The sequence below is a fragment of the Hyla sarda genome, chromosome 3 (genome assembly GCF_029499605.1).
Source record: "Hyla sarda isolate aHylSar1 chromosome 3, aHylSar1.hap1, whole genome shotgun sequence".
NCBI classification, from domain to species: Eukaryota; Metazoa; Chordata; class Amphibia; order Anura; family Hylidae; genus Hyla; species Hyla sarda.
Genome location: NC_079191.1, coordinates 86,703,299 through 86,729,941, shown reverse-complemented (window position 1 = coordinate 86,729,941; position 26,643 = coordinate 86,703,299). Strand labels below are relative to the sequence as shown.

Below are 26,643 nucleotides of genomic sequence, written 5' to 3'. Positions count from 1 at the left end.
TAGCATTCAACACAGGACAGTTTTAGGGTACGTTCCCACTTAGCACATAGTAACATAGTTCATAAGATTGTAAAAAAGGCCAGAGTCTACCAAGTTCAACCTATATCCCTAATGAGTCCCTACTGAGTTGATCCAGAAGAAGGCAAAAAACCCTCATACCCTAGAGGTAAAAATTATTTCCCGACTTCAAATAAGCAGTCAGAATAAATCCCTGGATCAACGTTCTGTCCCTATAAATCTAGTATACATAACCTGTAATGTTATTATTCTCCAAAAATGCATCCAGACCCCTTTTGAACTCTTTTACAGAGTTCACCATGACCACCTCCTCTAGCAGAGAGTTCCATAGTCTCACTGCTCTTACAGTAAAGAACCCCGCTGCACAAAATCTGCAGAAGCAATGGGAAATACGCTGCGTATCCTTCGCTTAACATATACACAAGGCTTTCCGGCGTGACTGTGACGTGCAGGTCCGCCAAACTCACTACGCAAATAGGGCTGCTGCCGGAAAGCCTTGTGTGTATGGTGAGTGAGGGATACGCAGCATATTTCCGATTGCTTCTGCAGATTTTGTGCACCGGGAAATATGCTGCGTATGCGCTAAGTGGGAACGTGCCCTTAAAGTCAATTTACGGATCTTTTCTGGTTCAGCTCTCTGGATGAGGGTCGGTGCACTATTATAAGAGGTATGATGTGTTTTAGTTGATTTAATAATGTTTTTCCTAGTGACACATTCCCTTTAAAACAGTGATACTTATTGGGCACTGCCAAAGTCATGCTGTCGCATTTACCAAAAGCTCCTATGTCCTATGGGCAGTGCTCCACTTTTCTGTGCAGAGTTTAAATCATAAATCGTTCTTTGCCTCATCTTAAGAATGAATAATAAAACTTGACATCGCTCTGTCAGTATAGTAACTTTTCTTCGTCAAAGGGCGCTGCTCGCCTTCCTCAGCATGAAGCCGAGTATTGTGATGTATTTTTAAATTCAGTTTCTGTTTTTATTTGAAGGATTCCTTTAACTAAAGAAGTGATAGACCACTGCCCTGCCCCACAAAAGAATGACTCAGTCTACCCACTTCTAACTCTGAATACTCTGGCAAATACACACTTATTTCTGCTGAAGAAATCTATGTGGTTTTGTTAAAGAATTCAAAAGACGAGGGGGAACATGAAAGAAGATATCTTGGAAAAGAAGCAGCAGCTCTTGTTCAGGATGGGGATAATGGAGCCTTTGTGTTTAAAGCAAGTTGGTGGAGCATCGCTTTTGTCCAGACCCTATAAGGTCTGACAATAAATAGATGACAAAATAAAAAGGTTTTCTATGTGTATGAAGACTTAATGGAATGGTAAGCCGCAATCAGAATAGAATAGTAGAAACAACAAGAAATGAACCAACTTGTAGAGAAAAAAAAAGATTTTTTGCCATCAATATTTTTCTTAAAGGGGTCCAAAGGATATTTGAATTGATACTGGAATTATGGGGGCATGGCCGTAACGTTACGAGCCTCCGCATCGCCAGTCATCCGGAAGGAGCAAAGTTTGCTCCGTGCACCGGATGCCTGGGGTTCTGCAGCAGAGGGACCCCCGTGATCAGACATCTTATCCTCTATCCTTTGGATAGGGGATAAGATATCTAGGGACGGAGTACCCCTTTAAGTGAAGGGTAGATGTAGGATAACTAGCAGAGTATGTTTTCTGTTTACAGCACCTATACTGAGCTACGCATCTCCATCCTTACAGACTAGAAAAATCTGGGATTAAACAAAAAAAGTGTTTTTCAATCAAAAACCGTGCCACACCTGTCTTCAGTATGTGAGTGGTATGACAACTCGGCTCCATTCACTTCAGTGGCGCTGAGCTGCCTACACTACACCTGAGGACATAAGTCGTGATGTTCCTGGAAGAAAGCAGCTCCGTTTTTTTTTAAAGCATAATCCCTCTATGTACAGGATGTTGGCAAGAATTAGGGGGCAGAAAGAAGGGCATTACAGCTTTATTTAGCTTGTAGTCGGCAACTTTAGAGCAGCCTTTGGCTGTCTGGGCATGCTGGGAATTGTAGTTTTGCACCAGCTGGAGGTATGCTCTTTGGGAAACCCTGCCTTAGAGCAGTGTTTCCAAACCAGGGTGCCTCCAGCTGTTGCAAAACTACAACTCCCAGCATGCCTGGACAGCCAAAGGCTGTCCGGGCATGCTGGGAGTTGTAGTCTTGTAACAGCTGGGGGCACCTTGGTTGGGAAACACTGCCTTAGTGACACATGGCTCTGCATAGGTGCTGTATAAATTGTTTACAGAGTTGCCTCTTTTTTATATTTAAAATGTGTTTGAGCAATTAAAAAAATTGGTAATTTTATTTATTTATTCTTTTTTTTTTTTTATGGGATCCTGTTAGCAGTGTCATGCTGCCAGAATCCACAAATTATTGTTATTTTGTTCTAAGATTTTGTCTGTAAGTCTGCTTTGAAGTAACATCTATGATTACTCTGAAGCCACACAGCCGTTGAGAGTGAATCATAGACGGTTGTGATAAGGAAACCTGCCAGTAATTTACAATGCCTGTGGTTTGGGCAGCTTGAAACATATAGCTCCCTTTAGGAAGAGTAAGGTGAGTAACATTATTGGCTTGGTCACAAGTGCAACAGAACAAAACCAGGGTTTTAAAGCGTTAAAACAAACCTTTGACATGTTATCCAGACATGTCAAAAGTTTCGATCACCCCAGGTCTCAGAATCCGCTGCGGTTGTGAGAAATAGCCGGATGAAGTGTGCAAAGTGATCCAATTCTTTTACTCCATAGACTAATACAGTGAAAGAGCCGGGGTGTGAGGTGCATACTGCCGTGCACTTCAGCCGGCTATTACTCACGATAGCAGTGGGTCTTAGGACTGAGACCAAGTGCAATCTAAACTTTTAACATGTCTGGAGGACATAATGTTTTCTTGAATGGCACTTTAAAGTGGTACTCTGCCCCTCCTTTGGATAGGGGATAAGATGTCTGATCCCAGGGGTCTGGCCGCTGGGGACCCCCGCAATCTCGGAAGCTGCGGAACCCCAGACATCCGGTGCACAGAGCGAACTTTGCTCCGTGCTGGATGACTGGCGATGCGGGGCAGAGGCTCGCGACATCACGGCCACGCCTCGCTCGTGGTGTCATGGCCATGCCCCCTCAATGCAAGTCTATGGGAGGGGGCGTGACGGCCGTCACGCCCCCTCCCATAGACTTGCATTGAGGGGCGTGGTCGTGATGTCACAAGCTGGGTGTGGCTGTTATGTCACGAGCCTCCGATGCTGAACTCGACGCTCTAAATGATAGGGGATAAAATGTCTAGGAGCGGAGTACCCCTTTAAAGAATAGTGGTTGGGAAGCGATTTTAATAGCAATACTGTTAATTTTACAGATGATATAAAAACAAAACAAAAGATTCTGTACCAGATGTAACTCGTCTCCTTCCACCCACTGTGTCCATCCGCGTCCTTCCTTTTCACCTTTCTGTACACATTCCAGCTTGTCGCCTGCCCAACTGACTGTTGTCTAAAGAAATGAAATTTACTAAGCATTGCAATCATAGTAAGTAACATATTTCTAGAAGTATACAGAATAAATTATAGTAACCAGGCTACAAAGTATATCCTACCAGCATCATCATGACTCTGCACTGATGTAATACCATAGGATACTTTATGGTTTCATTGGCTTTGACTCGAATTGAACTCATATGTACTTCTGCATAATTCAGGCAAATGTTTACTGAAAACTCGCACCACGGAAAGGAATGGAATCCAAGCCGTTATATCATCATATAGTTATTGACATGATCTGATCTTTTTTTTTTTATGAGCCGAGGCAAGTGCTCTCTATTGCCCAAAGTGCAAGAAAAACTGCAAATGTGTCACACTAAAAAAACGTGCGCAAAGGATGCGATCTGTCGCTAAGCCCTTCTCCAACAGGATAGAGGCCCCCCAACAAACCTACCCTTCACCTCCGGGCCAAAAGGCACCTGCAAGGATCCAGGTTCGATGCCCCTTTTCGCCGAAGCTACTAAGGGGCCGAAAATGCTCCTGGCTTCAACCTAGGCTTTAACCAAGGTATCAGCCAAGGAGACTTGATCCGATCACTGCTTGTTATATTTGCTTGAAGCTCCTCACTTAGTGTGTGTGAATAGAAAGGATAACAAAACCAGCTCAATCACGCCACCTTTTTAGGTAAAAGTGACGTGATTGAGCTGCTTTGCATATCTTTTCTTCCCATAATTCCCAGTGGAGTGCTAATGGTCTGTAAATCTTCCCACACTGTTATGGTGTTCTCCTCAAGGAGAAAGTGTGACCTTTTGACCAACATCAACAGGCCTTTCAGCAGCCAAGCCAGCAGACCCTGCTCAGTCTAGATAGTAATTTCCTCAATGAAAGGGCACTTCTGGCAGTAACTCATTTTGCTAAATCCGCAGACATGCATGAACCAGTGCCCTTTCATTGAGGAAATTACTTTGCACTTTCTTTGGCGGTGCCTGTTTGCCCTTATATGCCCTGGAATATGAACTTTTATACATCATAGCAGATATGACGTAAAACATTGTTTAAAGGGGTACTCCCCTGGAAAAAAATGTTTTTAAATCACCTGGTACCAGAAAGTTAAACAGATTTGTAAATTACTTCTGTTTAAAAATCTTAATCCTTCCAGTACTTATTGGCTGCTGTATGTCCCACAGGAAGTTCTTTTCTTTTTTAATTTCCTTTCTGTCTGACCACAGTGCTCTCTGCTGACACCTCTGTCCATTTTAGGAACTGTCCGGAACAGGAGAGGTTTGCTATAGGGATTTGCTCCTACTCTGGACAGTTCCTAAAATGAACAGAGGTGTCAGCAGAGAGCACTGTGGTCAGGCAGAAAGGAAATTCGAAAAGTAAAGAACTTCCTCTGTAGTATACACCAGCTGATAAGTACTGGAAGGGTTAAGATTTTTTTAAAATAGAAGTAATTGACAAATCTGTTTAACTTTCTGGCACCAGTTGATTTAAAAAAAAAAAAGTTTTCCAGTGGAGTACCCCTTTAATAGCTGAACATTCTGGCTCCATGAAACATCCCTCAAACACATGAAAGGAAATTTTAATAAATGGAGTAGGTTTTACCAGATCAAGTCGAAGAAAAACTTTTGGAATCAATATTGAAAAAAAAATGATAGAATCACCTTGTAATTTACATTCGTAGAACAAATCCTAGCAAAATGCAAATATACTGTAGATAAAAGGATATTACTTACAGATCTTACAGAACTGTGTGTAACTTGGTGGCTATTGCCTTGGCTTATTAAAAAAAAAAAAAAAAAAAAAAAAAAATAACATAGCCCAAACTGTGAAACTGTGGAAAAGATTGGAAAACGCCTTCAAGATGAAAACCCACAACAGAGCATGGCAGAAGAAGTTGGCTGATCCCAGTCAGCTTTGTGTACAAATCGGTGCACATAACAAACATAAAGAAAACATGAAAGGTAGAGAAAGGAAAACATCAATGCATTAGGATAGAAAACTCAAAGCAATATGCATTGAAAATAAAAAAGGAGGTCAATGTTTGACAGAACACTAAAACATCAGCTAAATGAAAAAGGATTAACATATATAGAAATGCCAAGTGAATCTCCGTACTAACACAAACAGAAGAAAACAACGTAACAGTGAGGTAAAAAAAGAAAATGGAATCATGGATTGTGGAGGACTGGATGAAAGTGATATTTTATGAATCAACAATCTGCATTAACCAAGGAGATTAGCTTGGCTGGAACCTTGTTTAATTAAATGTATAAATATGAAGCCTAAAGAAACCATTACATTTAATCTTTTTATTTATTATAATTATATATACTAGAGATGTGCGAACTTACAGTAAATTCGATTTGTCACGAACTTCTCAGCTCGGCAGTTGATGACTTATCATGCATAAATTAGTTCAGCTTTCAGGTGCTCCGGTGGGCTGGAAAAGATGGATACAGTCCTAGGAAAGACTCTCCTAGGACTATATCCACCTTTTCCAGCCCACGGGAGCACCTGAAAGCTGAACTAATTTATGCAGGATAAGTCATCAACTGCCGAGCTGAGAAGTTCATGACAAATCAAATTTACTGTAAGTTCGCTCATCTCTAATATATATATATATATATATATATATATATTTATTATCTATCTATATATGGTTAAAAGCTTTTTTTTCACATCAACTGGCTCCAGAAAGTTAAACAGATTTGAAAATTACTTCTATTAAAAAAGCTTAATCCTACCAGTACTTTTCAGCTGCTGAAGTGGAGTTTTTTTTTTCTGTGGCACAAGATAACCAAAGATCCAGCAGGGAACCAAGGGAGGAGCTGATATTTAAGGACAGGGGACAGGTGTAGACACTTGATAAATTGAGCACTGGCCCTTAAGTGAAAGAGCGGGAATCCCAGCCCCGCTGGCAGCGGGGACATAAGCAGAGAGCACTCATGGCTGGCGTGTCCGGCCAGAGCCAGGTTTTCCAGTACCCCCCCCCCCTTTGGTCCCCACCTCTTTGGAATTATGAAAGTTCCCCACTACATGAGACCAGGGGCTTTCTGGAATGGGCAAAGGCTGTAAGGAACTTCTAGGCTTCTGTCGAGAAGTCTTCAGTCTTCTCAGGTGACCAACTGGCAAGGAAGAATGTCCCCAACCCAAAGAGGTTAACAGGCACAGAAAATATCACAGGAGGAACAAGACAGTGATCTTGGCAATATTGTCCCCAACAAGCGATTTCACCAGATTTCCAGTCAAGTTGTGGAGAATGTTGTTGAAACCAAGGAAGACCAAGAAGAAGCTCTGAAGTACAATGTGGTAGCACATAGAACTAAATTTCTTCCTTATGCAAATGTCCTACTTGCATGACGAGGGGTTCCGTGCGAAATTGCACCTTACAGTTCAGATTTTGTCCATTAACAGAAGAGATGTAGAAGGGCTTAGCAAGACAAGACACTGGAAGACGGTGTTTATGGACCTGGGTGGCACCAATGAAGTTACCAGCGGAACCGGAGTCCAAAAGAGCAGAAGCAATGAAAGACGTCTTGGCAGAGGAAAATACTTGAACCGGGGTGGTCAAGCGAGGAGAGGTAATTTTACCATCTAGGGAAGCAACTCCTACTTGTCCAAGTTGAGAGCCTTCTCCCGGAGGCGGAGGACGTACAGAACAGTCTTTGAGAAAGTGCTCCGAACTGGCACAATATAGGCACAAATTCTCATTGAGTCGACGGGATTTTTCCTGCTGCGTTAAGTGAAAACGGTCCACTTCCATAGCCTCTTCTGTAAGAGGCAATTTAGAGAGAGTAGGGGTGGATGTTGGAACAGGGGGGGCAGACGAGGTAAATGCCGTGTTTGGGCAGGTTCTTTTTCCAAAGGAATTTCCTCCTGTCTCTTGGCAAAACGCACATCAATTTGAGTAGCTAAATGGATAAGTTTGCTTAGGTTAGCTGGAGAATCTCATGCAGTGAGAGCATCCTTGATTCGAGAGGAAAGTCCTTTTTTAAAAAGGTAGCACACAAGGCCTTGTTGTTAAAAGAATTCTGCAAGGAAGGCTGACAGGTTCAAAGAGACCAGATCTTTACGATCCCAGAGAGGAGTAGCCCAGGTCAAAGCTTTTCCAGACAGTAGACTGAACACAAACGCCACTTTAGCATGCTCCATCGGGAACAGATCCACCATGAGTTCAAGATTAGAGATAAGCGAATCGAAGTTGACGAACCCGAATTCGTTACAAATTTCATGAAAAATTTGATTCGCAACGAATGCGAATATCGCCGCAAATCGCTTAATTAAACTCCATTTTACAGCGTTCCAGGCTATTGGAGACCTAAGACGGCGGATCCACATGTGAGTACATGGGGCAGGGGATTATGGAAGGGCGGGAAACAGCGTCGGGAATGAAGGTAGGCGGGCTGATCCTGAATCACATCTGAGATGCAGCCCATCAGTGTTCACTGACCCCTGTGATGTCACAGCCCCTATATAATCGGTGGCCATCTTGCCTCTCTTCATTTCATCTATGCACTCAGATGGAGAGGACGGGACTGTGTGTGTGTGTGAATAGCTCATACCACAGCGTTACACTGCAACTGCTACTCACATCAGCATTAGGGAAAGGCAGGAGTGCAGAGTTCTGAGCTGTTACACTGAGAAGGATCATTGATTGCTAAACCTCCTATTCACGTTATTGAGCATTGCAGCAGAGAGGGGCAGATAGCTGTCAGCTGCCTCATACAGATCTCCAAGCTGCCTGAACTTTCTGAAGCATCTTATCTCCTCGTTTTTCAGCCCAATTAAGTTTATTTTTTTTTTTTGCTCCACAAATCTTCTGCTGCTCAGAATTGTGTGACAGAGTGCAATTTAGGGTTTAATCCCTGGATTTTTTTTTTTTGTGGTGCTGCACTGTTGGGTCCTGCTGCTGTTCAGAAATACGTGATTGTTCAGTGGACTGTAGTGCCTTTGTACCATTTTGTACCTGTTAATCTGTCAAGGAGCTACATACTGTGCAAGTCCAAACAATAGTATTCACCGGCTGTGTTTTTTTTTAAATTGTTTTTTCTGCGTATAGTTACGCTTATTACTGCCCTCATCAGTGCAGACCGCATAGGTACATCCAAGTATTGTACCATTTAGTACCTGTTAAGTTGTCAAGGTGCTCCATACCGTCAAAGTCCAAACAATAGCATTGTATCATCTAGTACCTGTTAATCTGTCAAGGGCCTACATACTGTGAAAGGACAGCTGTAAGTAATCACCTGCTGCTGTTCTAGACAAATACTGTTTAAAGAGTAGTGTAGCGTATTGTAATACCCTCATAAACGCACTAAGTATGTCAGGCAGGGAAGTGCCAGGACGTGCACAGAGGAGTGGCAGAGGCCTAAATACTTCAGGCAGAGTTGGCAGCAGACTTGGGGAGAGTGGCAGCAGGAGTCGCAGCGAGAGGCCTGAGCTCCCGTTATCAGCCAGCGGTCGTGTCTCCACCAGCAACCCATCTGCCATCGTCGATTGGTTAACACGCTCATCCACATCATCACAAGTGACATCTGACACCCCCAGTCAACAGTCGGTGGGTTCCTCAAACACAACCCTCAGTTGGCATGGCTCTGGAGCAGTCACTGTCCTCCCATTGCCTTTGTCCTATGCTGTTCCCTCTCCTAGAGAAGTATCTTATGCTGTGGGTTCAGCTCCACTATTTACTGAGGACGATCTAATAGAGGACAGTCAGCAGCTACTGGACAGCCAAGACGGGGAGGAGACATGCGGCACTTGCTCCGCTAGGCGGCCAAGTAGTGATGCGGAGAGTGACGTGGGTGGCGGTGTTGCAAGGGTTCAGGGTCGTGAAGCAGACACTGTTGGGGAACCTGAGAAGGACATCAGTGATGTTGATGATGTTGATGATGATTAAGCCAATCGCAATTGGGAGCTGGGTGCAGAAGGAGCTTCATCATCATCAGGAGAAGAGAGTTGCAGGTTGCCCTTGAGGCAGCAAGGTGGTAGCACGGTTGGCAGTCAGCGTGGTGGCAGGAGTGGAAATTCAGGAGCCAAACGTGCCCGGGGGAGACCGCCTGCTTCGCGGCAGCCTACCTTTCCGGGAGGTAGTGGAACAGGGGTTCCTGGAGACGGCGCCAGTAGCAATCAATTAGTGCGGACTGCGGGTGGGAAAATCAGCTACTCGGCGGTGTGGAAGTTTTTCATAAGGCATCCGGAGGAGGTACACGTAGCCACATGCAAGATCTGTCGGCAAAAGGTGAAGCGTGGCCAGGGTCCCAATTTCAGCACCACAGCCCTGTGTCAACACATGCTTCGCCACCATAAAGTGGCCTGGGAGAACCGTGGCTCCGATGTAGTGGTCCAGCCTGCTGCATCACCCAGTGTCCATCTGCTCCCTCCTTCATCCAGCCAAGGCTACACCACATCAGCTGAAGGGAGCTGTGTGTCAAACCCTCCTACTGTCGCTCCTGCTTCTCCCGCTTTTAGTCAGCCATTCCACCAACAATCCATCGGCGAAGCCATGTCCAAGAGACAACAGTATGCGCCCACTCATCCAACAGCGCAGAAGTTGAATGTGCTCCTGTCCAAGTTTCTGGTGTTGCAGTCCCTCCCTTTTCAAGTGGTGGACTCTGCACCTTTCAGAGAATGGATGGCTTGTGCCGAGCTGAGGTGGAGAGTCCCAAGCCTTCATTTCTTTGCAAAGAAGGCAGTACCAGCCCTGCATAAGTTTGTACAAGAGAAGGTGGGCCAGTCCTTGAGCCTGTCTGTGTGTTCAAAAGTGCACAGCAGCGCTGACGTGTGGAGCTGTAACTACGGCAGGGACAATACTTGTCTTTTACGGCCCACTGGGTAAATGTGGTCCTGCACAGCCACAACAGCAACTTGGACAGGTCACACAGCTTCCTCCTCCTCGCTCTCACTCCCAGGCAGTTGGTCCTGTAACAGCGTGCGACGCCGCCTCCTCATCCTCCACCGTGTCCTCGGCCTCCACTGCACGTCCAAATCTCGGTTACCCTTCATCGTACAGTGTGTGTAGGGCACGGCGGTGTCGAGCTGTTCTTCACATGGTTTGCCTTGGCGAACGGAGTCACACAGGGGAGGAACTGCTAAAGTTCATTCGTAAAGAAATCCAAATATGGCTTACTCCAGGAAATCTGGAAATGGGAACCATGGTTACGTGTCCGCGTTGCGACAAGGAAGTGTGAAACATGCGCCCTGCATGGCACATGTGTTGAATCTGGTTGTCAAGCACTTCCTCAAGTCTTCACCCCATTTGCAAAACATCCTGACAATGGCAATGAAACTGTGCATGCACTTCAGCCACTCGTACACCGCCAAGCACACCTTCCTTGAGCTGCAGCGGTATCCCACAACATAGTCTTATTTGTGACGTTGCCACACGTTGGAATTCCACCCTCCATATGTTGGACAGACTATACGAACAAAGAAAAGCCATCGCCGATTTCTTGATGATCCAAGCAGATAGGAGTACTCCCCTGTGTAACTTCAATGTGAACCACTGGCAGCTCATACGTGACACCTGCCGTTTGCTGAGGCCCTTTGAGGAAGCCACATTATTTGTGAGTCGCCTGGATTACGCCATGAACGACGTAATTCCACTCCTACATTTCCTACAACAAATGATTGAAACCATGGCTGGTCACGGCAATGGAGACATTGCGCCTACATCTCAAGGCTACATGAGCCCTGTGTGGGCTGAACTGGAGGAGGAAGATGATGATGAGGGGCAGAGCGGAGCACAGTTTAGGTTGGATGAGATGGCCGGTGTTTCTAGTCTTCGGACAGGAGAGGAGGAGCAGGAGCAGCAAGGGGAGCTGGAGGGTTATGAGGAAGTTGAGACAGAGGACCCAGACACACCGTGGCAGTATGCAGTGGAGATGGAGGCAGGTAGTCCCTCCGAGTCACTGGCGCAAATGGCACGATGCATGCTCAGTTGCTTGCGTAGTGACCCCCGAATTGTCAAAATTCATCAGCGGGATGACTTCTGGATCTCCACCTTATTAGACCCTCGCTACCGTCCCAAAATGGGAGCCTTTTTTATACCCACTGAGAGGGAGGACAAACTGATCTACTACAGAGAGATTCTACGTAGTCAGTCGGCCACATGGTCCATCCACTCGCAGGTCTGACTCGGGGGGCCCTCTGCTCTCACCTTCCACTGCCATGGCTGCTGGGGAAGGGTGGCAGGAGCAGTACCAGCTCAATCAGCAGCAGCCTGAGTCTACAGTCGCTGATGAGTAGCTTTCTTCACCGGCTTAGTGAAGCAACTCATCAGCAGCAGGTAGACATGGAGCAGGACCTGAACCAGCAGGTGGTGGCATACCTTGACATGGCCATGCCAACAACCATTGAAGATCCGCTGGACTTCTGGGCAGCCAAACTTGATTTATGGCCACAACTAGCAGAATTTGCCCTGGAAAAGCTGTCCTGCCCAGCCAGTAGTGTGCCATCAGAGCGGGTGTTAAGTGCGGCCGGGGCCATAGTCACCCCAAGGCGAACTCGTCTGTCCACTAAAAATGTGGAGAGACTGACATTTGTCAAGATGAATCAGGGATGGATCAGCCAGGATTTACAGCCACCAATGCCAGATGCCTCAGAGTAGATTGACCATGCTGCTACACCAACATTTCCCAATTATGGTTGGTTATGAAACCCTTGTGGGTTATCAATTAGGGTTATGAAACCCTCTTTGGTACTGCGATTGCCTGCTCCTGGCTCATCCTGTGTCTTTCAGGAACTACTTGCCTCACTGATGCTTCTGGCCTTGGGCCTTCAATTTTTGGATGTTTAGCAGTAGCTAAATATATGCTTAATGCAAATGTCAACATTGATCTTTAAATGTAAGGGGTTATGAAACCCTCTTGGGTACTGCGAATGCCTGCTCCTGACTCATTCGGTGTCTTTCAGGAACTACTTGCCTCCCTGCCCTCAGGCCTTCAATTTTTGGATGTTTAGCAGTAGCTAATACATGCTTAATGCAAATTTCAACTATGATCTTTAAATTCTCGGCATTCTGCTAGGGCCTTCTCCTACCCCGCCGGGGCCGATCCGAGGACCTCACTAAACCATCTAATCGGTAGTAGAGACATGCGGTGTGTACAAAGGGCAGGGACTTAATGAACCCGATCTTATGACCCATGCTTAGTTATGATTCTTCTTTCCTGGCAAATAATTGCAATCCCTGATCCCTATCGCAAACGGGGTTCAGCGGGTTACCCGCACCTGTCGGTGAAAGATAGACACACGCTGGTCCGTTCAGTGTAGCGCGCGTGCAGCCCCGGACATCTGAGGGCATAACACACCTGTTATTGCTCGATCTTGCGAGTGATCGTGCAATGTAAGGGGTCATTAAAGCCTCTTGGGTACTGCTGATGCCTACTCCTGACTGCTCCTGTGTCTTTTAGGAAATACTTGACTTCATAATGCTTCGGGGCTTGGGCATTTAATTTTAGGATTTTTGAAATACATCCATACATGCTTAATTTAAATTTCAACATTTATGGTGCAATGTATGGGGTTATTAAACACTCTTGGGTAGTGTTTTTTTCAAATTTTATGATAATTATCACAGTAATAAACTTGAATTTTACACAATAATAACCATTACACCATTGTATGATTGTTGCGTGTGATTTTTTTAAGTAAAATTTTCAAAAAAAAAAAAAAACACAGAGGGATGAACTCTGCTTCTTTATTTCATAAAAAATTATTTTATAGAAGAATGTGTTTTGGTGGCCCACCGTCCTGCATTATAGAGTCTTCTGGACTCTTGGATATGCGCTTGTTCTTAAACAAAGGTACAAAAACCAAAAATGGCCGGGCAGGGCTATTGAGACATTGCGCCTACATTTTACGGCCACATGAGCCCTGTGGGTGCTTGTGAGATTAGGTCCTTTGTACCCACACGGCTGGGTCCGGGACTCAAATTTTGATTTAAATTTCAAATAAAAAAAAAAATCACACATTTCAATGGTCTCCTCATGCTGCAGCCAACTCCAGGCTGCGTCATTCTGGTAATATATAGAGAGCACTCGCTGTCCTAAATTTTCGTTAACATTTTTCGTCAAAAATGTTTGTCTTTTTTATTAGGGATTGTGAAGCTTCGGTATGTACTCATGCATAAGCCAACTCCAGCCTGTGTCATTCAGGCAATATATGGTTTACTGATGGCGCTGCTGGGCCTGGGTCTGGGAATTTAAAATTTTCTCATAGGTAGCACCCGCTGTCCTAAATATTCTTAAAATTATTTTAAAAATGTTTCTTTGGGATTCTGAAGCCCTGGTGTGTACTCAATGCGGCTTACTGTTACACTCTGTCAGCCTGTTGGTCCTGCGACAGTGTGCTACTCCGCCTCCACATCCTCCACTGTATCTTAAGCCTCCACTGCCCGGACAAGTCTCAGTGGCCCTTCAGCATACCATGTGTGCAGGTCACGGCAGTGTCATGTTGTTCTTCACATGGTTTGCCTTGGCGAGAAGTCTTGGAAACAATGGCCGGTCAGGGCAATGGAGACATTGCGCCTAAATCTCATGGCCACATGAGCCCTGTGGGGGCTTGTTGGATTTGGTCCTTCGTACCCACACGCTAGGGTCCGGGACATGCAAAGGTTGTTTTAAATTTCAAATTAAACAAAATGATGGCGCTGTGGGGCATAGGTCTGGTAATTTCAAATTTTCTCATGGGCAGCACCCACTATCCAAAATATTTTTCAAAAATTTCTAAAATTGTGGTGTTTTTTGGTGTGTACTCGTGCATCAGCCAACTCCAGGCTGTGTCATTCATGCTGACAACATGTCCATGCTGTGTCATTCAGCCACTATATGGTGTCCTCATGCTGCCAACACCTCCACGCTGTGTCATTCAGTCACTATATGGTCTCCTCATACTGCCAACACCTCCACGCTGTGTCATTCAGCCACTAAATGGTCTCCTCATGCTGCCAACACCTTCATGCTATGTCATTCAGTCACTATAGGGTCTCCTGACACTGATGCCACCACCAGGCTCTGTCATTGTGCTGCTGTGCGGCAGTGATTCTAAGAGCAATGCCGGTAATCTGCATGATATTCTGAATAACAGTATTATTTCATTAATCCAGCACACTCCATATGCATTTTAGAACACAGCAAAGTGTTCTATACCCCTATAGAGGCTGTATGTAGGCTAGAAATAGCCTTTTTTAATATAAATTCGCCTCGAAAAAATTAGGATCGAAACGAACTTTATCGGAATATTTGGCGAATCGGCCGAATCGAATTTTTGAAAAGTTCGCTCATCTCTATTCAAGATAGATAGAACTCTGTGTCACAAAGCCTCTACACAGCTTGGGATCTCCCTCATACTTTGTAGGCAAGGAAAAACGAAGCTTGGTCCCGGAGGAAGCTGCAGACACAGGAGGAGGCTCAGGAACAGGTGCCTGCTGCTGTTGTTGCTGCTGAGAAGCAAGGAGCTATTGCACCATGGCTGAAAGTTAATTCAGTTGTTGCGCTTGATGGGCTAACTGCTGCGACTGCTGAGCCACGATGGTGGAAAGAACAGAGACATCTGGCAAAGGCACCCAAGAGGGATCCATGGCTGGATCTTACAGTAACGGGACACGGCAGGTGGTGATGACGTGAGCTGTTCCAGGGAGCAGAGTCTAAGGTGCTGCTGGTTTTCACCAGAACCCGTCACAAAGCGGGATGGTCTTGCTGCAGCAGGCGGCACCCAGGTCGCTACCCCTGGCACGACTCGTCCTCACAGGTAGATGGGAGGTGGCGTGGCACAGAAGGAGACTGGCAGGATGTGACAAGATGGCAGTAGGTCAGGGCAGGAAAGGTAGCAAGGAACAGGTACATGGTAACAGGAACACACAGACTTTCACTATGGCCCAAAGTAGCCAAAGATCCGGCAGGGAACCAAGGGAGAAGATGATATTTAAGGACAGGGGACAGGTGTAAACACTTGATTAATTGAGCACGGGCCCTTAAGTGAAAGAGCTCTGGTGCGTGCGCGCCCGAGGAGGCAGAGGCACGCGCGCCAGGGCTGCAAGGACACAGAGAGGCGGAAGATGAGGAAGGCGAGTGACTGGCTGTGATTCGCATGCAGGCAAGTACTGGTAGGATTAAGATTTTTTTAATAGAAGTCATTTACAAATCTGTTTAACTTTCTGGAGCCAGTTGATATGAAAAAATTGTTCAACTGGAATACCCCTTTAAAAAGGTAAAGGATCAGGTAAGATGGCACATGGGTACAGAGAACACCAATAAAAAATAAGGTTAATGAGGATGAAGTAATATTATATAGAACTATCAAGAGGACTTTTAAAACGTAACTTTCATTTGAACTAAAAAAAAAAAAAAAAAAAACTATTCTATTACTATAATAACCAGAATGGCAGCCACCAGACTATTACTTTACCACCTAGAACTATCTAGTCCATATTTACTCTCGTCTGTACATTAATTTCATGTATTCCATTTATGATGGACTGTGCTGGGAAGAAACGGAACACATGAAATGAATGTACAGACCAGAGTAAGTATGGACTAGATAGTTCTGGGTGGTAAAGTAATAGTCCGGTGGTGACCGTTCTGGTTATTATAGTAATAGAATTATTTTTTATTTTTTAGTTCAAATAAAAAAGTTAAGTTTAAAAGTTCCCTTAGATAGTTCTATAATAATACTTTTAATTTTGGGAGACCATACTACTATGTGGATAAGGATTTCCTTCAGTGTGTAAGTTGATGAGGATAAAGACAGTTTTCACTATACTACTGCATCTTGCCGTAAAACTATGACATGGCCAGCAAACATTCTGGATCTCAATCTGATTAAAGATTTGTGTTGGAAATGTAAAAAAAAAAAAAAAAAAAGCCTGAGAACATTTTATACTAATGGGGAATTTTTGCTTGATGAGCTGAATTCCTTTCCTCTATTAATCTGGATAAACATCTGGCATTTATTAAAATTATTTCCTTTCTTTTGTTTCAGTTATTCTTCATTGTTTTATATCTTCATATAGCGCCATTGCTTCCAGCGCACTTTACATATGATAAAAGGTAACAATACATAAACACTAACATGGGACCGTTGAGCATTACACAGATTAAAGGGATATTCCGGCTTTATACATTTTATCCTCTTTCCAAAAGGATAGGGGATAAGATGTATGATCGCAGAGAACCGCCGCTAGGGGCAGAGTACCCCTTTAAGGGTGCAGCCAAACATATAGGAAAAGCTGTAGATAATGTAGCAAAAATCAATATGAGCAAAAAATAAATAAAAAATTAATCTGCACCAAATTGTGTGGATTACGTCAATATGGTACAGATTTGTTACAGATTTTCAGCTGTTGATTATAGTGTAATGTGTAAATAAAATAATTAATAATAATAATCAGCAGTTGTAGATTTTGCAGCGGATCCACAGCATTTCTACTTAAAAATTGCAGCACATTTGCAATATAAACGAACATGCTATGAATTTTAAAGCTGCACTGCAGGTCAGTATCCGCATGATCTCTGTATGGATTTTTTTCCCAAAGCATATAGGTAAGACTTAAAAAATCTTCTGTAATTGCTGCAACTTTTAATTCTGTAGATTTTCTGCATAGAAACTCAGTGAACCAAATAACATAAAATTTTCAGCAGGAGTCTTCTCAGATGTACCGCCATGTTACTCTAGAGGCTCTGCTTGTCCTAACAGGCAAGACAGAAAGCTATTCCTGTTTGGTTTGCAGTGAACAGGGGATCACTATGCGCGAATATTGGAAATGCAAATTTTTACCGCGAATATCTGCACTCCTCGATTTCGGGAATATTTAGAATCTAGCGATATATATTTGTAACAACGAACAATGATCTGTACGGTGTTAAAAAAAAAAAAAGTGATCATCCCTCCCAAAGAAGGATCCAATATTATTTACTGTGAGAGTCGTTGTGGAGCGCACATATTTCGTATATATGCAAATATCGGCACTTCCAGAGGACACTGATCCCCCCCCCCTTCTTTTAGGTGAAAGATATAACCGCGCAGGCGCACTATGCGAATTTCATTAAATATTTTCGCATTGGAAAGAAAGGGAACGAACATAGCGAAAATGCGAATTTCATGAACATAGGACGTGTATTCGTCCATATATTCGCAAATTCGAATATGGCCCCTGCCGCTCATCACTATATAGATGTACGTGTGTCCTCCTGCGTTCAGCTCATCAGGTGGACATGCACATTGTGATATACTCCGAACACCAGGCGGTGCCGTACTGTATAAGTAATTGCTATAAGGGTATGTTCACACTGAGAACTTCCGACCCCAACTCATTTTCTATGTTCAATGTACAACCAGTTGTTACCTATTTGGATACTTTTGAATGGATCCATTATAATACCACATTTGTGGCTTCCAACAGCATCTCCCAGCACTTTTTGGAAGAAGAGGCTGACTAGATCAGTGGTCTCAAACTGTGGCCCTCCAGATGTAGCAAAACTTCAACTCCCAGCATGACCGGACAGCCGTTGGCTGTCCGGGCATGCTGGAAGTTGATGTTTTGCAACATCTGGAGGGCCCCAGTTTGAGACCACTGGTCTAGAAAGAATATATACATCACATCCATATAGCAGACTGGAAGGAAACATGCACAGCCACCTCGTCTTCTCCGAAGCTGCAACTTACAAGACCAGCAGCCGAGAATTAGACTATAAGTCAGTCTGCATGTGATTTTTGTTTTTATACAAATCTATAAAGCCCATTTACAATTTCATGCTATTCCATTTTCTTCTGGAAAGCTTAACACTGGTTTACAAACTCTTATATACAGAATAGGCAGAATATTGCAGTCTCTGGATAGATTCCCATCCCTCTCAGACCTTACACAGCTCGATTAGGGATTATCTCAGCTTTATAATACTTTGGCCTTTCCTCTCTGGTGTACGTGGAGTAACCTTTGGAACATTAAGGCATATACTTACTATCACTAGTAACTCGTCTGTGAATATTCACAATGTCCCAAATACATTTACGTTAAGGGAGAGAAACATGAAAAATACAAATGTAGCTGAGCTGAATTAGTCACATAAGAATTTCTTTTGAAGACTTGATATTGTAAAGAACAGAGTTTGCACCCAGTATAGGGAATTCTCTTTAAAGGGGTACTCCGGCCCCAAGACATCTTATCCCCTATCCAAAGGATAGGGGATAAGATGTCTGATCACGGGGGTCCCGCCGCTGGGGACCCCCGCAATCTAGCATGCAGCACCCACCTGTAAGCACTACAGGAAGCGCTGGAGGCTCTCAGTGTTCTGCCTCCCGACCACGGGGATGGAGTATCGTGATGTCATGACCCCGCCCCAGTGTGACATCATGCCCTGCTCCCTCAATGCAAGTCTATGGCGTGACGGTCTATGGGAGGGGGCGTGACGGTCTATGGGAGGGGGCGGGGCGTGACGTCACACAGGGATGGAGTCATGACGTCACGATACTCCATCCCCATGGTCGGGAGGCAGAACACTGAGAGCCTCCAGCGCTTCCTGCAGTGCTTACAGGTAGGTGCTGCAAGCTAGATTGCGGGGGTCCCCAGCGATGGGACCCCCACGATCAGACATCTTATCTCCTATCCTTTGGATAGGGGATAAATGTCTTGGGGCTGGAGTACCCCTTTAAGCTACACTGTCTGGACTACATTTTAGCCTCTGTTTACATAGTGTTCAGTTATGTACAGTGTATATACAAACAAGAGCACTAAGTGCTAAGATATGTGTGAAATATAACATGTTTTACATTGCAATACTGCTATAGAGAAAAAAAAAAAAAAAGAGGTTCTTCGCTTACCATTTGACCAAATAATGTGTACTATCCCACCATAATAAGGTGACCTCATTTGGGACGGACGCTACACTATAGATATGCCTCTCTTGAGCTAGCACTTACATTCACGTCCTGTACATGACGTGAGAATCGGAGTGGTGCTCGCGTCATGCACGGCAGGTCCCGGCTGTTATCAGCAGCTGGGGAGCCACTGGGGTAATGGCGGACATCAGCGATCGCACTGATGTCTGCCATTAACCCCTCAGATCCTTTGATCAGTACAGATCGCGGCATCTGCGGCAGTGTGGAACTTGAAATTGCTGATCTGATCACCCACAGCATGGCCATGGAGATCAGATCAGCTAAGATGGTGGCCAGAGGTCCCCTCACCTTCTTCTGCCACCTTCCCAAGGTTTTCTGCTCTGATTGGCCTTTCAGATTGCCGATAATACTGATCAGTGCTATGCCTATGAATAGCATTGAACAGTATTGACAATCTAATGATTGCCATGAATAATCCTCTATGGGGACATAATGAGTTAAAAATAAAAGATGCATTTTTTTAAAAAAATGCATTATAATACCACATTTGTGGCTTCCAACAGCATCTCCCAGCTCTTTTTGAAAGAGGAGGCTGTCTAGATCAGTGGTGTCAAACTGTGGCCCTCCAGATGTCCTCTATGAGGACATAATGAGTTAAAAATAAAAGTAGAAAAAAAGTCACATATACACAAAAGTGGTAACAAAAAATCTAGAGGTCATGGTGCACAAAATGAGCCCTCATAAAGCCCCGTATACGGAAAAATGTAAAAGTTATAGGTGGTCAAAATAGGGCTATATTAAACATACTGATTTTGTAAAAAAATAAAAAAATAAAAAAATAAAAAAGTTTTATATTTTTTAAAAGCAGTACAATAATAGATAATAGAAAAGTATGTAAAGATAGGTATCATTTTAATCGTATTGACCCACAGAATAAAGAATACATGTCATTTTTAACGTAAAGTGTACTGTGTGAAAAAAAACACCCTCCAAAATTTCCAAAATTGAAATATAAAAAAAAGAGTTATGGATTTTAGAAGGCGAGGAGGAAAAAACAAAAATGCAAAAATTTAATTGGCCTGGTCCTTAAGGTCAAAATGGACTTGGTCCTTAAGGGGTTAAAAACACCAAGTGTAATGGGTTGAGTGCATGAACCAAAATGGAGGCAGCCACTCCCTCCACATATGTAAGGGTACGTTCCCACACGGCGTATTTGCTGCTGTGTATTTTATTTTCCCTGTTGAAGTCAATGGGTAGGAAAATAAGCAGCACCAAATACGCAGCAAATACGCAGCAAAATATGCCATGTGGGAATGCACCCTAACATAAAATCTATAATTGGTCAGCACCTCCTACACAACTCACTACAGGTGCACGTTGCGGTGGCTGAACTACAGACTGCTAGCACTAAGATATAGAAGTATTGCAATGTAAAAAGTGTTATATTGCACATAAATCTTAGTGCTAGCTGTGCGCTGCTGTAATCCACTTGTTTGTATTTGTAGTTCAGCCGCAGCAGCGTGCACCTTTATGATTATTACATATAAGAGTTGTGTAGGAGGTGCTTACCAATTTATGATTTTATGTACAGTGCATATGCTGGATAAATCCAGCACATATGTGACAAACAAAGCCCTGATGTGTGCCACTGAACGTCACCTAGGAATGAAAAGCCCAAGGCAGTACTTCCAAAATTCTATTGTCCCTTTATTCACACACTGCAATGTTTATGTACATACACCTTTTCCAAGCAGTGTGGTAACAGCCTCATATATGTCACACAAATAGCTGCAAGAACAAAGCAAGTGACTGTGTATATTTATATTCTAATATACATCTGAACTCACTTCTAATTTATGTATATTAGCATTGTGCCATATAAGTGTATCATTATTAAAGTCCTCAAACATGGAGGTAATATAAAGTCTATTACAGTAAACATGGTTTAATACAATATACAGTAGCACATCGCCTTAGCCAACATGTATCCTATACAGTGCAAAGAAATCATTAAAGTATATTTACTACTGACAAGTACCACCTGTATCCCCATCACCTGTATAGTTTGCACCAGTCCAAATACGAGAAAGGCAATCCAGCGTGGGTAAGTAGAAAATCCAGACTTTATTAACTCACGGTAAAAGCGGTACAAGCAACCAGCAGATCAGACGCGTTTCAGGCGCATGCGCCTGAAACGCGTCTGATCTGCTGGTTGCTTGAACCGCTTTTACCGTGAGTTAATAAAGTCTGGATTTTCTACTTACTCCCGCTGGATTGCCGTTCTTGTATTTGGATTTGTGTGCACCGGGCTGGGTGAGAATCCGTGTCGGGGGTGTACGGGGGGAGCGAGCTGGACTACATTGCCAGATACTTGCATAGTTTGCACCAGACATTAGGTATACATTGTAGCTGAAAGCTGTGCAGAGAGCAGGAAATATATTATCTCATCTGGAGAGGGGACTGTATCACTGCCTGTGGTGGTCAGTGGTCTCACAATATTGCTGCCGTATCGGTGATATTATGCGCCCATTGGTCAATGCATGTGGGTTCTGTTTCCCCAGCATGCAATGATCCCCATACGTTACCCACCCACTGTCTTGGAAGTTATAATTTCGAGACAACAGCAATGTGAAAGTGGAGCGCTGGGGAGCGAGGAAAGGTAATAAATTAATTTAGTGCAGGGATCTTAGAGGTTAACATTACTCTAACCTATTATAGCTAAAGACCAGCGTGTAAACTGTTGGTCTGTAGTAAATTCCCTTTATGTCTTTGGGATATGGAACTCAATATAATAGCAAGCGTATGTTATGTTTTGTTGAGTCCACAGACCCCACACCAGTCCTCACTGCTGCCACTGTTTACTTTCCTGAATGATGCACACTCCTTGTTCTCCAGACTGGCCTCTTTAATTGTCAGTGCGAGACCACCAAGGCAAGCGACCCAAAGCAGGGTGCCCTGGAAAGGTCATCAAGAAGGCAGGGAAGCATTGGAATGGCATTTCTGGATTAAAGAGTATCTGTTTTCAAACCATATTTTTTTTAAACTAACTCAGATTATATTCCCTAACCGCTCCTAACACCCCTCCTGCCCTTAAATTTTTTTCCCCAAGCTTTAAAAAAAAAGCTGTGTATCATGCCTTTCCCCTTGCTCACATTATGTGAGCTCCCAGCAGGAGAAAGTGGGTGCTCCCCAGCAGGCGCAACATCACTGAAGCCTGCGAGAGCTGTACCTCACCATGTCCCGCACACACTTCCTGAGTTTGGTCTCCTGCCAGGCAGGAAGGAGACCAAACTAACTGTTTGACTTGTGACAGGGAACAGAACAGAGCCACCTAGTGGCTGTTTCTTCAATCACATTAACAAATAAAAGGTTTAGAAAGTTCCCAGCAAGTAAATAGCAAATTATCTTATAATTACATAAGGAACAATATATTAAAAGCTTAGTTTGGTGACAGGTACTCTTTAAGCAAGCATAAAACAGGTAAGCATGCTGTATTTTTTTATCTAATATTTATTAGATATCTTCAAATATAAAAACAATGTCAAAAAGTATTACAGAAGCTTGTGGAACAAAAGATAAATTATAAAAAGAGGTAGTAACATGCGTTAGATGGGCAAATTGTACAATCACAGATAGACATGCATCTAAGCCCTTGAGCCTAGGACTTTAAAGGGGTACTCCGGTGAAAACCTTTCTTCTTTTAAATCAACTGGTGGCAGAAAGTTAAACTTATTTGTAAATTACGTCTATTAAAAAATCTTAATCCTTCCAGTACTTATTAGTTGCTGAATGCTACAGAGGAAATTCCTTTCTTTTTGGAACACTGATGACATCATGAGCACAGTGCTCTCTGCTGACATCTCTGTCCATTTTAGCAACCGTGCATAGCAGATGTATGCGAAGGGCAGCATGGTGGCTCAGTGGTTAGCACTGCTGCTTTGCAGTGCTGGGGACTTGGGTTCAAATCCCACTAAGGACAACAATAAATAAAGCGTTATTATTATAATAACGTCAGCAGAGAGCACTGTGCTTGTGATGTCATCAGTGTTCCAAAAAGAAAAGAATTTCCTCTGTAGTATTCAGCAGCTAATAAGTACAGGAAGGATTAAGATTTTTTATTAAAAGTAATTTACAAAATATGTTTAACTTTCTGCCACCAGTTGATTTAAAAGAAAAAAAGTTTTTCACCGGAGTACCCCTTTAACCCCTTAAGGACAATGGACGTACTCCTACGCCCCCGTTTCCGAGTCCTTAAGGACCGAGGACGTAGGAGTACGTCCTGTCCATTCCCGGCCCCCCGCCGCTAGCCGGAGGGGAGCCGGTGCCCAATGCCTGCTGAAATCGTTCAGCAGGCATCGAGGCATATCGCCCAGGGGGGTCATTATGCCCCCCCATGTCGGCAATGGCCGCAGATCGCTGGACAATTCAGTCCAGCGATCTGCGGCGATTCCGGGTCAATCGGGTCTCCAGTGACCCGGAATTACTGCCATAATTCCAGCCATAGCCAGCAGGGGTGAGGTGGCACTGGTGCCACCTCACGATCGCCCTGATTCGTCGGCCGACCAATCAGGGCGCCTGCTGCGGGTGTCACTCCCGCAACCCGCTCCGCCCCTCTTCCAGAGGATGTGAGCGGGTGCGGGACGTGCACCCCGGGTGCTGGGGACCCCGATCCCCGGCGTCAATGTTGGGATCGGGGCCCCAGGAGCAGCGGCGGCAGCGGGACTGACCTTCGCGGCGTGGATCGTTGGAGGTGAGTGACAGCCTCCTGCTGTTGCTTAGCAACAGCTCCCAGCATGCAAAAAGGGCATGCTGGGAGCTGTAGTTATGCAACAGGAGGAGGCAGACCACCACAACTCCCAGCATTCCCTTATGGGCATGCTGGGACTTATGGTTTTGCAACAGCTGGAGGCACATTTTTTCTATGGAAAAGTGTACCTTCAGCTGTTGTATAACTACAACTCCCAGCATGCACTTTAGCTGATTGTGCAAGCTGGGAGTTGTAGTTATACAACAGCTGAAGGTAAAGTGCATGCTGGGAGTTGTAGTGGTGCATCTGGTGGTTGCATAACTACAACTCCCAGCATGCCCGTTGGCTGTCGGTGACTGCTGAGAGTTGTAGTTTTGCAACAGCTGAAGGCACACTGAGTTAAGTAGCAAACCAGTGTGTCTCCAGCTGTTGCATAACTACAATCCCCAGCATCCCCAGCCAAAGTAGTATGCCTCCAGCTGTTGCATAACTACAAGACCCAGCATGCCCTTCCGCTGTCCGTACATGCTGGGGGTTGTAGCTTTTGCAACAGCTGAAGGCACACTGGTTGCAAAACACTGAGTTTGTTACCAAACTCGGTGTTTCACAACCAGTGTGCCTCCAGCTGTTGCAAAACTACAACTCCCAGCATGCACTGATAGACCTTACATGCTGGGAGTTGTAGTTTTGCAACAGCTGGATGTTCCCCCCCCCCCCATGTGAATGTACAGGGTACACTCACATGGGCGGAGGGTTACAGTAAGTATCCGGCTGCAAGTTTGAGCTGCCGCAGCTCAAACTGCCAGCGAGAAACTACTGTGAACCCCTGCCCGTGCGACTGTACCCTAAAAACACTACACTACCAAAAAATAAAATAAAAAGTAAAAAACACTACATATACACATACCCCTACACAGCCCCCCTCCCCAATAAAAATTAAAAACGTCTGGTACGCCACTGTTTCCAAAACGGAGCCTCCAGCTGTTGCAAAACAACTACTCCCAGTATTGCCAGATAGCCGTTGACTGTCCAGGCATGCTGGGAGTTTTACAACAGCTGGAGGCACCCTGTTTGGGAATCACTGGCGTAGAATACCCCTATGTCCACCCCTATGCAAGTCCCTAATTTAGGCCTCAAATGCGCATGGCGCTCTCACTTTGGAGCCCTGTCGTCTTTCAAGGCAACAGTATAGGGCCACATATGGGGTATCGCCGTACTCGGGAGAAATTGTGTTACAAATTTTGGGGGGTATTTTCTGCTATTACCCTTTTTAAAAATGTAAAATTTTTGGCAAACCAAGCATTTTAGGTAAAAATTTTAAATTTTTTTTTACATATGCAAAAGTCGTGAATCACCTGTGGGGTATTAAGGTTCACATTACCCCTTGTTACGTTCCCCGAGGGGTCTAGTTTCCAAAATAGTATGCCATGTGTTTTTTTTTTTTGCTGTTCTGGCACCATAGGGGCTTCCTAAATGCGGCATGCCCCCAGAGCAAAATTTGCTTTCAAAAAGCCAAATGTGACTCCTCCTCTTCTGAGACCTGTAGTGCGCCAGCAGAGCACTTTTCACCCCCATATGGGGTGTTTTCTGAATCGGGAGAAATTGGGCTTAAAATTTTGGGGGGTATTTTCTGCTATTATCCTTTTTAAAAATGTTAAATTTTTGGGAAACCAAGCATTTTAGGTAAAAAAAAAATTTTCATTTTTTTTTACATATGCAAAAGTCGTGAAACACCTGTAGGGTATTAAGGTTCATATTACCCCTTGTTATGTTCCCCGAGGGGTCTAGTTTCCAAAATGGTATGCCATGTGTTTTTTTTTTTTGCTGTCCTGGCACCATAGGGGCTTCCTAAAGGTGACATGCCCCCCAAAAACCATTTGTCGCTCCTTCCCTTCTGAGCCCTCTACTGCGCCCGCTGAACAATTAACATAGACATATGAGGTATGTCCTTACTCGAGAGAAATTGGGTTTCAAATATAAGTTAAAATTTTCTCCTTTTTACCCCTTGCAAAAATTAAAAAATTGGGTCAACAAGAACATGCGAGTGTAAAAAATGATTGTGAATTTTCTCCTTCACTTTGCTGCTATTCCTGTGAAACAGCTAAAGGGTTAATACACTTATTGAATGTCATTTTGAATACTTTGGGGGGTGCAGTTTTTATAATGGGGTCTTTTATGGGGTATTTCTAATATGAAGACCCTTCAAATCCACTTCAAACCTGAACTGGTCCATGAAAAATAGCGAGTTTGAAAATTTTGTGAAAAATTTCAAAATTGCTGCTGAACTTTGAAGCCCTCTGGTGTCTTCCAAAAGTAAAAACTCATAAATTTTATGATGCAAACATAAAGTAGACATATTGTATATATGAACCAAAAAAAATGATTTTGAATATCCATTTTCCTTAGAAGCAGAGAGCAAAAAAATGCAAAATTTTCATTTTTTTCATCAAATTTGGGGATTTTTCATCAAGAAAGGATGCAAGTTACCATAAAATTTTACCACTAATTTAAAGTAGAATAGGTCACGAAAAAACAATCTCGGAATCA

The 26,643-nt window shown here is 44.0% G+C and overlaps 1 protein-coding gene and 1 long non-coding RNA gene across 5 annotated transcripts in view; one reads left to right on the top strand and one right to left on the bottom strand.

Annotated features, from left to right (window-relative positions):
• RBP1 (retinol binding protein 1) overlaps positions 1–26,643 on the bottom strand; it is a 50,943-nt gene that overhangs the window by 1,356 nt on the left and 22,944 nt on the right. Inside the window, exon 3 of the mRNA XM_056564538.1 lies at positions 3,427–3,528. Coding sequence (XP_056420513.1) covers positions 3,427–3,528 — 102 coding nt within the window. The remainder of the gene's footprint in view (positions 1–3,426; positions 3,529–26,643) is intronic.
• LOC130361484 (uncharacterized) overlaps positions 1–26,643 on the top strand; it is a 58,125-nt gene that overhangs the window by 30,626 nt on the left and 856 nt on the right. For 2 of the 4 annotated variants that reach the window (XR_008891018.1, XR_008891015.1), the window contains one exon: positions 1,009–1,537. The exons of the other annotated variants lie outside the window; for them this stretch is intronic. This is a non-coding gene — a long non-coding RNA (uncharacterized LOC130361484). Of the gene's footprint in view, positions 1–1,008; positions 1,538–26,643 lie in introns of those variants that run through there. 4 annotated transcript variants of the gene reach the window in all.